The 13,045-nt window shown below is 36.1% G+C and overlaps 2 protein-coding genes and 1 pseudogene across 4 annotated transcripts; all 3 read left to right on the plus strand.

Moving 5' to 3' along the window:
* Positions 1 to 2,225: 2,225 nt before the first annotated feature.
* Positions 2,226 to 3,976, plus strand: LOC123203528 (protein BRASSINAZOLE-RESISTANT 1-like). Its single transcript, XM_044619914.1, has 2 exons — positions 2,226 to 2,627; positions 2,930 to 3,976. The coding sequence occupies exons 1-2, from the start codon at positions 2,388 to 2,390 to the stop codon at positions 3,599 to 3,601; spliced, it is 912 nt and encodes a 303-aa protein (XP_044475849.1). The 5' UTR covers positions 2,226 to 2,387; the 3' UTR covers positions 3,602 to 3,976.
* A 710-nt stretch (positions 3,977 to 4,686) lies between these two features.
* LOC123203531 lies at positions 4,687 to 5,851 on the plus strand (annotated as a pseudogene).
* Positions 5,852 to 7,662: 1,811 nt separating this feature from the next.
* Positions 7,663 to 12,938, plus strand: LOC123203527 (lysophospholipid acyltransferase LPEAT1-like). Of its 3 annotated transcripts, XR_006499315.1 has the most exons (9): positions 7,666 to 8,354; positions 8,473 to 8,592; positions 8,710 to 8,747; positions 9,118 to 9,182; positions 9,674 to 9,742; positions 10,121 to 10,254; positions 10,893 to 11,033; positions 12,155 to 12,390; positions 12,594 to 12,938. XR_006499315.1 is itself a non-coding variant. In XM_044619912.1 (8 exons), exons 1-8 carry the CDS (start codon positions 7,869 to 7,871, stop codon positions 12,260 to 12,262), a joined length of 1,161 nt encoding a protein of 386 aa, XP_044475847.1. In that variant the 5' UTR covers positions 7,666 to 7,868; the 3' UTR covers positions 12,263 to 12,487. The 3 variants fall into 3 exon arrangements, 2 of the variants coding, with proteins under 2 accessions (XP_044475848.1, XP_044475847.1); XM_044619912.1 differs by lacking the exon at positions 12,594 to 12,938 and having other exon boundaries at positions 12,155 to 12,487; XM_044619913.1 differs by lacking the exons at positions 8,473 to 8,592; positions 12,594 to 12,938 and having other exon boundaries at positions 7,663 to 8,354; positions 12,155 to 12,487.
* The last annotated feature ends 107 nt before the right edge of the window (positions 12,939 to 13,045 follow it).

The raw sequence follows: 13,045 nt of genomic DNA on the forward strand, positions 1-13,045 counted from the left end.
TCTACCAAGATGTCTAATACTCCAAGTCTTCAAATTGCTTCTACACAACTTCCACTTGAATAAACAACTCTTATACATCCCTCTTGATGAGCCCAGTTGAATCCTCAACTTCTTTGATATGATCTCATGGCTTTATTGATGGTACATCCCCATGCCCTTAAAAAAAAATTGTAAACAAAGTATGAATTGATCCCTAAAAACAAATATTCAGTATAGTATATGTAATACCCTTAGGTATATTCCAGGGGTAATTACGTCTTTTAACCATGTTAGGAGATATTTCCAATTGTATGTGTGTGTTTTTAGATATCTATTATATATATATATATATATATCTATATATATATATCTCCCAACATGGTCAAAAGACGTAATTGCCCTTAGAACATACCTGAGGGTATTAAACTAATCAAAGTAACACAACAAAGAAAGAAAGAAACTGCCTCCTCTGGAAGAAATGGGAAAATGATAGAAAAAGCAAAAGGTAAAGTTTCTTTTATTTTTTTTATTGACTTTTCTCTCCAAACATATATATTGACTTTTTTTTTTTTTATATATATATAGATATCTAAAAACACACACATATAATTGAAAATATCTCCCAACAGGATAAAAAAACGTAATTACCCCTGAAACATACCTAAGGGTATTACAGTATAACAACTTACATTTGTCACTCAAATTAAGAGATTCAATATAAAGTATAATGAGCTTTACAATATGATCATATAATACTCAATAAATTGATTTTAGATTATACATCTATCCGATCTTATTTTAATTAGGTTAAAACTATACTCAATGGATACTCACATAAGAAATTTTAACAAATATTAGCTTCTGGCAGCACGACAAGATTGTCTTCTACTTCATGCTGTATTAGCTTCTTATTTTAAGGCTATTGTTCCTCTTATTGCTCTCAAAATTGTCAATCTGTTTGCAAATAAGTCAAGGTCGCCTAGAAGGGGAGACGGATGTACACCAATCTCACAACTTTCTTCAATTTTTTTTAATTATTATGGTAAATAAAAAATAATTATTTTTACCCTTTAAATTCAAAATTTTTAAATTTTAATATTTTATCAATTTTATTATCCACCAAATCTAAGTTTTGAGTTAGAACCCATACTTTATGTAATGGTTCTTCCGTTAATTTACATTTCATGAACATTCAATACAAATACAATGATACAGATATGGTGGAGGAGGGTCCCTTCTGAAGAATGTGGAGCCCCAAAGTCATGCATTTTTATTGTCATAAGGCCGAAGGGCTTATTCAACGCCCTCTCCCTTTCTCCCCCAAAATATGTTACTTTTACGTGCTTTTCTCTTTTAATTTTAAAAATCTTAAATATTTATCTATAACAGATATTTTATCTATAATTTTAAAAATAAATTAAAATATAATTTATTTTTTCTCTCTAAATTTTAAAAATTAAAAAAATTTTTCTAACTCAAATTTTTAAAAATAACAATTTTCTTTTAGAGTTTAGTTTATAGATCTCTGATGTTATTATTGGCAGTCTCTCCCTCCCGAAATTTCCTTTCCCTCTAATGGTTTCTTTATACTCAATTAAATGTTTGATCGATATCCAATGAAACTTCGAAGATGAAGAGTTTCATGTTCCCAGACAAAAACAAAGAGCTTCAATTTTCTTGATGAAGCTCTTCATCTCTCATTGTCTCCCAAACTTCATTAGACATTGATCAGGTGTTTAATTGAGTCGAGAAAGACCATCAAAGAGAAAGAAAACTTTAGAAGAGAGAGACCGTCGATAATAACTTTAAAGATTTGAAAACTAAACTTTTTGATGAAACTATTATTTTTTAAAATTTAGGCTAGGAGAAAAGAAAAAAATTTAAGAGATTAGAGTTTTATTAATTTTAACTGTTCATAACTGAATAAACGAGATATTCAAAATTATAAGATAAGAAATTGATATCAACATATGCTTTGGGTGAGAGATAGTCCTTTGGCCATGTCGTAACTCGTGACGAGTACATGAATTCGCACGCTGTACATCATAGCTCAATAAACTATACATACAAACCCCACATGAACATGTGTCAATACAATACAACCAGATTTCAACACAACACTTAATCAATCATTAACATCATCAACACTCAGGCCTTGATTAGATCAGATGCCCCTTATCTCTCTTTCTCTTCTTTTTAACCCTGTACCTGCACACACCTTACAATTTCCCAGAAACAGGCTTCATCTTTTCTGTTTCCTCCTTGCAAACAAAAAAGATTCTTTATCACTTCCAGCGAAGGTAAAGCGCATTCCTCGTGACTGAGCGTTACTTCTCTATTCTTCTCTCTTCCGGTTTTATATCTGCTTCAACATAACCCATTGATTAGCAGTCAGGGGTGGTCGGGAAATGACGTCAGATGGAGCAACTTCCACATCAGTTGCTCGGAGAAAGCCGACGTGGAGGGAGAGAGAGAACAACCGGCGAAGAGAGAGGAGGAGAAGAGCTATGGCTGCTAAAATATATACTGGGTTAAGGGCTCAGGGTAATTACAATTTGCCCAAACACTGTGATAATAATGAGGTCTTGAAAGCACTTTGTATGGAGGCTGGTTGGGTTGTTGAAGAAGACGGCACTACTTATCGCAAAGTAAACTACCCTTTACTCTCGCTTCTGCTAGATCTACTGTCTGTGCTTTTAATTTGTTGTCTTTGTTTTCTTAAGTGATATTTTTGCCTAGATTTCTGGGTTCTGGTTTGCTGATTTGATGGACTAGGAAACAGGAATATGATCTTTTCGGGTTTTTTTTTTTTTTCAAGAACTTTCGATGGAAGTAAATCTGCTGCTACTTGTGAAGTAATCAATGTGTTTAGTTAATTATGTTGATGCTTTTATTGGTGGTATTTATGGCTAATACGAGATTAAGTGGCTAATTAGCTTAATCCATCCAGGGAATGAAGCCACCCCCAATTGATATAGCAAGCACCTCAACCAGGATCACTCCTTACTCTTCCCAAAATCCAAGTCCTCTATCTTCAGCCTTCCAAAGTCCAGTTCCTTCCTATCCATCTAGCCCTACTCGTGCTGACCCTAATAATTCAGCTAATCTCTTTCCGCTTCTCCGAAATGTAATCCCTTCGTCTCTTCCTCCTCTCCGGATCTCAAATAGTGCCCCTGTAACTCCACCTCTATCATCACCAACAAAACATCCTAAACCAATTCCCAACTTTGATTCAATTGCTAAAGAATCAATGTCGGCCTTCAATTACCCGTTCTATGCTATTTCTGCTCCAGCTAGTCCAATACACCGTCAGTTGTATGCCCCGGCAGCTACTATACATGAATGCGATGAATCTGATTCATCCACTGTTGATTCTGGTCACTGGATAAGCTTTCAGAAGTTTGCAACATCCATGTCTGGAGTACCAACCTCTCCTACGTTTAACCTCATGAGGCCTGTGGCTCAACAAGTCGTTACTGATGATGTGATTAAGGAGAAGGGGCGAGGTCCAGAGTTTCAGTTTGAGAGTGCACCTGTGAAGCCTTGGGAGGGGGAGAAGATTCATGAGGTAGGAATGGATGAGCTGGACCTTACACTTGGAATCGGGAAGACTCAGAGTTAAGCTGAGTGTGGCAAGTGAATGTCATTGTGAAGGAAAGAGGAGAATGTGATTTTCTAGTTAGTTCTTGATTCATGCAGTTGGGAGTTGAAAGGGTATTTACGGTATGGTCACCCCAACTGATTCAAAGAGATCTCAGTTCCTCAGAGGATGTTCTTGCAATGTTAATGAAGTTTTATTATTTTATTTTCTTTTTTCCTTTTGTCGTTTGATGCTCACATTCCCTGTTGAGATGTTTGGGAGACCAGATTTTTCAGAAGCTTTACAATGTAGATGTAGATACTGTGGAATGTTATTGTCTTGTTTGAAAAAATTGTTTGTGGAATTTGGTAAACATCAATTTTTACGAATCAAAATGTAGATGGCCTGCCTTGTTAATGGCTGTTTCTTTGCTTTAAAGCAAAAAATTCTTTATTTTCACGTTAGAGTTTTTCAGATTAAATCTTATCATCTGATCTGATAGTCAATTGTCCATCCTCACTGAGAGGAAAAACAGATGCTCCAGAAACTGCTTACATAAGATTGTCTCTGGCTCATGGAGGGTGACTGGTGGTCATCCATGTGTAAAGTTTATTATTTGCCCGACAAATCCATGTTCATTTGCATACAAGTGAAATTCCACAACAGAGAAACTGGAATAACAAAAAATTAAATCATTGGTGTTTTAGTTATATAGTAGTTGGCAGATAAGCCAATTTCAGCTGCCGGATGAAGAGTTCTGGTGCTATACATAATCCATCTCTCTTAACTTTGAGGCTTGAGTGATGGGATCATTGCTCTACAATGAACAGGTCATGAGATCAAATCCTCTCCGATAATATTATAGGATTAAACACAATAGGACAGAAACATCATCTTCGACGATCTCTATGATTGTTTACTTCTCTGATAAACGTCACAGCGTTTCTATCCAATTTTAGCACCGCCGTGAAGGAACAGTTAAAAGGTCAAACTTCTATTACAAGAAGCATTGTTTCATTTATAATAGCAGAAGTTTATATTGACATTCACCGTCTTCTCTCCCACGGATACACTTTCTGTCGCTCTGCAATTCCATGGATTCCAAAGATTTACCCGCTCCATCATAAACCTCCAAAAATCTAATTGAACCGAAATCCAGTGACAGAGACTTCTTGAACCATCTAGAAGCGTACCTGGCAAAACGCGATGGAGTGGACAAGCTTCTCAAAATCTCCAGATATTCAACCAAGATCATTTTAGCCGCTTCAGTGCTCCCTGAAACTCTTACTTTAACAGGACAACTCAAGAGCTCCTAGTACAGCGTTGGACTGTGTCGTAAAGCCTTTCGACTCGGTAAATTCATTCAAGATGTAAACGCTTTGCGAAATTCTCATAATGATTCCAGAGAAGATCTTGTTTACTCTATTGTAGCGCATGGAGGCGAAGTTTCTGTATTATTTCGTTGAACAGTTTATTTGGTTAGCTAAATCGGGATTGATCGATGTCGAACACTTGCGTAATTTACAAAAGATCAGCCCTTGGGCCGAATTCATTGGTTATATAGGTAGTATTACCATAAAGTTTAAGGATTTGAAGAAGATTATGGGAGAGGAAGCATGTTTGACGTCGAATATTGAGATTGCGATTACGAGTGGAAATGAATTTCGAGAAGAAGAGCAGAAGGTGAAGAAATTGAGACAGAAGAAGTTGTTGAAGAAACTTTCAATTGTTCAAGATTTGGCTGATGGGTTGATGGCTATAGCTGATATTCGTGATGGCAAGGGAACACTTTCGGCTCCGCCTTTTGTAGCCTCTGCCGGTCTTTCATCGGCTATTACAAGTACTCATAAGAATTGGGTATCTTGCTGAATTTCACAAGGTACGGTTGTTTCAAATTTTGGCAATTTGTTTCGTTTATTGAACTATGATCTTTATAAAAGATAATTTCATATGCAGCTATGCGAATATAGCTGCCTTTGTGACAGTGACCCAGACTGAGGATTCTTCTACTGTTAGTGTAGGATTATGAAATGTGGTGTGAACCCGCAAAATTTTTTGGGTTGTCCTTATACCATTGCATTTCTCTGGAATAAAACTACAGTAGCACTGGTCTCCATCTTAACTTTGCTCAATATGCTTTATCATGCAATTTAACAGAAAAAAGAAACAGTCCAATAACCTTTTATTTTGTTCTATTTTCTTTTGCAAGGAAATCTGATAAGCGTGGTGGATTTTACATTTGTATTTAACAAAATTTACCTTACTGAATGTCTGTTTTTTCATTCAAAACAATATATTTCCTCAGTTATAGCGAACGCTGTTGAGGGTTGTATTACTTTGTTAAACAATTCATTTGGGTATGGTCAATCCCAAACACTGGCAAAACTTTGGAAACACCCTGTCGTTTAAAAAAAATTATGGTGAGAAAGATAAATATGGCTTATATCATCCAATCATCTCAAGTTCAATAAGTGAAAATTAATTAGTAGACTTCAAGTTATCTTCAGAAATTCATAGCCTACTGATGACAGAAATGATATGACTACAAGCAAATTGTAAGGTCTTACACTCCTACTTCAAAACTTTAAAAGAAAAAACAATATGCCAGACTTCTCTTTGCTACTTGTTTTTGGTTAATGTATTGGTTGCTGAGCAGTCGTTTGAGTCAAATATTCTTATAGATATAAATGCTTGTGTTAGTACTTCTTTCTTTGATTTTTGATTCATTTTGATCTAATGTCATGTGGGTATCCTAGTTCTCAATTTTGTGGTTCATGAAGGATCTTAATCCTTTAATGTGTTAAATATTGCACAGTAATCTTTGTTACCACTCAAACACACAACGGTTAATGCTAAGGCTTACTGAGGTAGAGCTAGCGATTAGTTGAACATTCACAAATGGAAGATAGTTCTCGCCATTTATATCACCAGCAGAATCCTGACCACCATCTCTACTTCCCCTGGTTTGGGTTCAGGCAATGGTAAAAACCATGCATATTGTAAGAAATTAAGTTATAGCTGCCATGCTTATTTCTTCCTCATCAGTCTTAGATATTGTATTTTCCTACACATTTGGGCTCTTCAGATTCAGTAAGAATCAGCCTGCTTTGAATAATATAAGAAATTAACTTCTTGTCATGCGATTACTGTGCTCCTCTGAATCTGGGTGGCTTTGGAAATGTGTTTTGTCCCTCTCTACTGGAAAGAAAAATATAGATGAAATTCTGGTCTTCTGCAGCAGCTAGTCTCTATCTCTCTTCATTTTCTGGTCGGTTGATTTTCTTATTTCCTGCTGACTTGACGTCTTCTTTTCTCATTCGCTATCGCTTAAGATCATTTAATGACAAAAGTAGTGGCTTTGGTGGGTTCAGGAGTAAATGCCTCTAACAAGACAGTGACAATCTTGATGTTATTTAGGTGTCTTGATCATACTCAACCGTATAAGATAGATCAGGTGCGGTTTGATTGGGCCGAACATATGAAATAGTCTCCTTTACCTCATATGATTGTGTCGAAGAGAGGATAGATTGAAGGGTGTGTTGCTAATAGAAATAATAAAAGTCTATTTGGAATTTGTTGAAAAAGGGATGAGAATTAAAAGAAAGAAAAATAAGAGATTTATTTTTATAGAAATAAAATATCTAAATGTTTTTTTTTTAATTTAAAGATATGATAATTTAAAAAAGTGAAATAATCGGTATTATTATGGTAATTTAACTTTCTAATTCGGTATCTGAATTCCATTTTTTAAACCAAAGTTTAATTTTGTATGTAAAGTGTTATTATGTGATAAGGGGTGAAAATGTGATTTTAGCCCAAACATTGGGTGTGACATAGAATTTTCCCGGCAGAAATGTACTTTATTCGGCAGAAAACTAAGTTAGCCGCAAAGCGGTCCAAGCCCAAGCGAGTCCAAAGGGAGGGGGACTTGGATTAAATAACTGAGTGGGTCCCACAATTGTGAGATATTCCATCCAACTGTTGTTGTTTTGTAATCTCAGTTATATCTGACGGTGAACACAGCAAGTTGAAATCTGAGCTTAGCTGATGATGAACGCAGCAAGTTGAAATCTGAGCTCACCAAGTGGCGTATTAAACGGGGTTTTTCACGCGCACCCTTACCTTGCCTTACCTGCGAGCCCCTTCACGAGAGATGGACACAAAGCGATGACGACATTGACACCTTTCTTAGATCTACAACGCTAGCTTTCTTCTCCTTTGTTCCAACTCAGAAATAACAACAATGTCTAACATAAAACTCTACACCAAATAATTTCCCATATAATTTTTATTTTTAAAATCCTAAATAATGGAGTCTGAGATGCAAGACCTGACTTCGAAGCCAGCAAACTCGACGGCCCCCGCCGATGGCTCAACCAAAGAAGATCGACCTCTTCTTAAGCCCCAGTCTACTGAGAACCTCGAAGAATTGGAGAATAAATTCGCAGCTTTCGTGCGCAATGACGTGTACGGTACCATGGGACGTGGCGAACTGCCTTTGACTGAGAAGGTTCTGCTTGGTTTTGCTTTGGTAACGTTAGTTCCGATAAGAGTGATATTGGCGATGGGCGTATTGATATTGTATTACTTGATTTGTCGCATTTTTACGCTTTTCTTGGTGCCTAATCGGGACGAGGAGCAAGAGGATTACGCGCATGTGGGCGGGTGGAGAAGGAACGTTATAGTATTGAGTGGTAGATTCTTGTCCAGAGTCCTCCTTTTTGTGCTGGGATTTTATTGGATTAAAGAAACTTATAGGATTGCTGATGCTCAAGAGAAGCCGTCTTCTACGCAGGTACTATCCAATAATTTATCACTTCACTTCACTGTAACTAGTTTAGCAGCTCTTTAATTTTGTGATATGAGAGAGTCTTTTCATTAATTGTTCTCTCCGTTGCATTAAATTTGGACAGAATGAGGTCAATAATCAAGTTGAAGACCCTGAAAGACCTGGTGCTATTATATCTAATCATGTATCATATTTGGATATTTTGTATCACATGTCTTCTTCTTTTCCAAGCTTTGTTGCCAAGGTTTGCTAGTTATCACATTCATTGTACTGATGCTGGGTTCTATAAGCATTAGGTTATCTGCGTTGCCTCTGACTTGGTTTTTTTTTTTTTTTAATATTCACAAATATGGTTCTGAAGAGATCAGTCGCTAAACTTCCTCTAATTGGTCTCATCAGGTTAGTTCCCTTATTACTGCGTGCTTTAAATTTAATTCTAGTGTATCAATACTACAAAATATTTAGTAAAATTAGATCTCGTTTCTCCTAAGATTTTCTAACATCATATCTTTTTATCATAGAAATTATCACGTTTTTTACTTATTTCCAATTATGTTTGCATTTTTTTTTTTGGGGGGGTTGGGCTTCTTAAGGATTTCCCATAATTTCTTAAATTTTTTAAATTTAAAGAAAAATCTTCTGTCATTAGTTTTTTCTATGAGTGTATATTTTTTCTTCTGTTATAGTTTCTTCCATGAGTGTATATTTTTTAAGGAAAGTAGTCTTTATTGGTCAAGAGTTCCAATTCTTACGACTTTTTTATTGACAGCAAGTGCCTTGGTTGTGTCTATGTTCAGCGGGAGTCTAAGTCATCTGATTTCAAGGGTGTTTCAGGTAGATATGCATTATTCATGTTTTTACAATTTATTTTGAATTTTTTAATCGTCAAGTTGCATGCTTTTTTGGACTTTTTACCAATTTTCTGGTAGGAAGGTTTTGGAAGCATAACTACCTCACATCATATTGTGATATCATGCTGCACTCTAACTGTACTATACTGAAAAGCAAGAAAGCTCTTTCAGTATTACGATACACCATGAATAGAAATAAGTTACAAATTACATTACAACAGTTAAATGTTTGTCATTTTATATTTAGAGCACCCTGGCAATATAATGACAAGTCAGTGCTGCCCAATTTGTCTATATACTACATGACCCTCCTTCAAGTATGTCATTGCTCATTAGGCTGGGATCTTGTTGCTAGGCTTTTAAGAAGATGATTGGCTTCCCTGCTGTAGGGAAGCGAGAGACAAAGTCATCATATGACCGAGGTTCTACTTTTATTTGAAGTAAAATTGCTGAATAACTGTCTTTTGCTGGCAGGTGTTGTGACTGAAAGAGTTCAAGAAGCTCACAAGGATAAATCTGCTCCAATGATGATGCTTTTTCCGGGTAAGGATTCTAATTATTTATACATTATTCTTTGTTATTTCTCTTTAGTTTATGCTGCATATTGCATAGATTGCTTTGGTATTATTTGATATTCTCTACTTTCCTTATTTGCCATGGTACTCTGTTAAAATTTAGTCAGAGATCCAAATGATAAATAATGAATCGGCATAATTTTTTTTAAGTGGAACTTAGTATGTTTCCTATCTATATCTTTGCATTTAACCATGGCACTTCATACTACTGATGTATGGGTCAAGCCTTAATATTCTACTGTTTTTGTACCATGACCAAATTGACTAAAATTTAAGAGTGATTGCACTTAAATGTATTTATCTATGTTCCTACTCATTACCAATTTTATCTTCTATTTTAATGCAGAAGGTACAACTACAAATGGTGACTTTCTACTTCCTTTCAAGACTGGAGCATTTTTAGCAAGAGTTCCTGTTCTTCCTGTGATTCTTAGGTATCCTTACCAGAGATTCAGTCTGGCCTGGGATTCGATATCTGGGGTACGTATTTTTTTGTGGAACTCTTACATTTATGGGTTATCAGAATCTCTAATAATAAAAGCTGATTTTTCCAATGATTTTTTAATGGTGGATATTTTAAAAATTACCATATGTTTTCTGTAACTCTATGCAAAACCATGGTGTCAGAGGTTCTCAGGTTTTTGTCATTTATGGGAGCTTGGCCATTGGATGAATCTTATATGTCTAGTTGTTTGGACAATGACAATGGAATTCTTAGCGTAGGATATGATTGTGGATTTCAGTTGAGTTTCGTAAGTTTATTACAGTCGGGACCAATACTGCACAAACCAGGGTGCATGCAGAAAGGTCTCATGTTTTGTCCTGCATTAGATGTTCACTTATTAAGAAGAAAACTTGTCAGATCTGCTAATCATTACAAGATTTAAAACAGAGGAGGTCTACTTTGGGTTGCTTGACTTACTCTTCTTTCCCTTGTTGACAAAGACTGCAGTTAAAAATTCTGTCCAGAGCCTATATCTATATAATTGCTTATAATTGGGGTCTATGATATTGTAATCTCCTTGTACCGTATCTTTATATTAATAAATGTTAGGTGGTGATATACTTTAGCATCACATTTTTTTTTTCTTAATGCAATTATGTATATTTATTTGTAGGTGCGCCATGTCCTTTTTCTTCTCTGCCAATTTGTAAACCATATAGAGGTGACCAGGTTACCTGTCTACTACCCCTCACATCAAGAGAAGGATGATTCAAAATTCTATGCTGAAAACGTTCGAAGGTTGATGGCTAGTGAGGTATGCATTTCCTTATATTTTAACTATTAGAAGTTTGAAAAATCAAGATACAGTGATTTCAATGAATCTTCACAGCCTGCATAAAAGCTGACTTTCAACTTGAAACATATCTTAGAAGGCCATTAAGTATTAGAAGACTCATGAAACTCAGAAGGCTTGTCACCATGACTACTCTTGGAAGGCTAATGTGTCAATGCTAATAACCTTGATGCTTTGTATAAGTTAACTGCAGGCCTGTTATATTACATCATTTTTCAGAGTTGGGACCTTAGATATTGATTATCTATTGGATGAAAAACTTAATGCACTTAAATTAGAGAATATCATTAACATTCTTGTAAAAAGGCAAAAGAAAATCAGTAATATTCCTCAAAAACTGCTCATTATTCTTGAAAGAGGACCCGGATTAGATCTTGGCAAAAGACATGTAGAAGGTAAAACTATAACATTTGTGTGATAGAAGGAACATAACCTTAGAGATGTCAGGGTATGTTGTTAGGATCCCAAGTATAAGGTATGGGACTTGGATCCCACATTGAAAAGTATGGGCAACTAGTATGGGGTTTATATAGCCTTGAGCTCTCTCGTCTCAATAGCTAGCTTTTGAGGTGTGGTTCTCTTAAGGTTCGTATCATTTGGTATCAGAACCATCACTATGTCTCCCAGTTGCAATTGTGCGGCGCGGGTGGTGATGCCGGCATTGCAGTGTTCGCCCGGGGCTAGCAGGGAGCTAGCGCACAGCCAGCCGCGTGGGCGCCGGGGCTGCGGAGCGTGGTGGTATGTTAGGATCCCAAGTGCAAGGTATGAGACTTGGATCCCATATTGGAAAGTATGGGTAACTAGTGTGGGGTTTATATGACCTTGGACTCTCCCATCTCAATAGCTAGTTTTTAAAGTATGGTTCTCCTAAGGTTCGTATCATATGTCTTTCTTAAGTTGAGCCTGCCATTGGTTTTGTATTTTAAAGCACTAAAACATCTCTGGACTTGCTTGTATTCTGGTTGTGTACTGTGGTTTTCACTTTTATTTTGAAACTCTGGTCTTTATTGTTATTAGTACCACCACAGCTTGTACTGTCATTTTAATCAACATCTTTTTTTCTGGTTGTGCTTTCCATGCAGGGTAATTTGATAATGTCGAATATCAGACTTGCCGAGAAGCGAATATATCATGCTGCTCTTAATGGTAATGATAGCCTGCCTAGTGTTTTGCATCAGAAAGACGATTGATAATTTCTTGGCCTCAGCTCCCACATGTTATCTAGTCTCAGTTGAGTTTCTATAGGGGCATTTACCCATGAGTGGACAGCTAAAAAAGGCAGTGATTGTCTCTCTCCTTTTTACTCAAAGAGAAACTGGTGTGCCATTATAGTCATGTAATTTCTTATGTGGAAAATGTGGTCACTGGATACAGTATAGTTCTGATGGTTGAATACAACATCTAAGATTTGTTTATATGTCAAATGTTAATGCTTAATAAGTCAACTGTTCGATGCCCTGAAACACCTTTAGACAAAGTATGCACCTGTAAATCTGAATCATCTCTTTGGTGTTCCTGCAGGTTTATTTTGCCCATGCTAATTTGGATTCGCTGTCTGTAAATTCATTGTATGATTATTATTTATGAAAAGATTAAAAGTGACATAGGCGGCCTGTGATGTTTACACACTTATCAGTTGGTAGTTTATGAGGCAGTTTTAGCTATTGTGATTGGTGCTTCTTAGCCTTGGACGTTGAGGTTAATGCTTAGAAACAGAGGCTGCCTTTTGTTCTCATTGTGGGGTCTTATCCTTTGGGAGCAAGTGATTGTAATTACTTATGGAGGGTTCGGCAATTACAATTTTGCATGAATTTATGAATTATGACCTCTACAGCTACAAAGAAATATTAGGTTTCAAATGCTCCATGGTGCTGTTCGTACAATTGATTTATCAAATTCAGAGGGCAATGTTCATCTTCTTTGTATTTGTTAAAGGACAATTTGAATCCAATTGATTTCGAAGAAGAGTTAAC

Source organism: Mangifera indica, chromosome 19 (genome assembly GCF_011075055.1).
Source record: "Mangifera indica cultivar Alphonso chromosome 19, CATAS_Mindica_2.1, whole genome shotgun sequence".
Classification (NCBI taxonomy): Eukaryota; Viridiplantae; Streptophyta; class Magnoliopsida; order Sapindales; family Anacardiaceae; genus Mangifera; species Mangifera indica.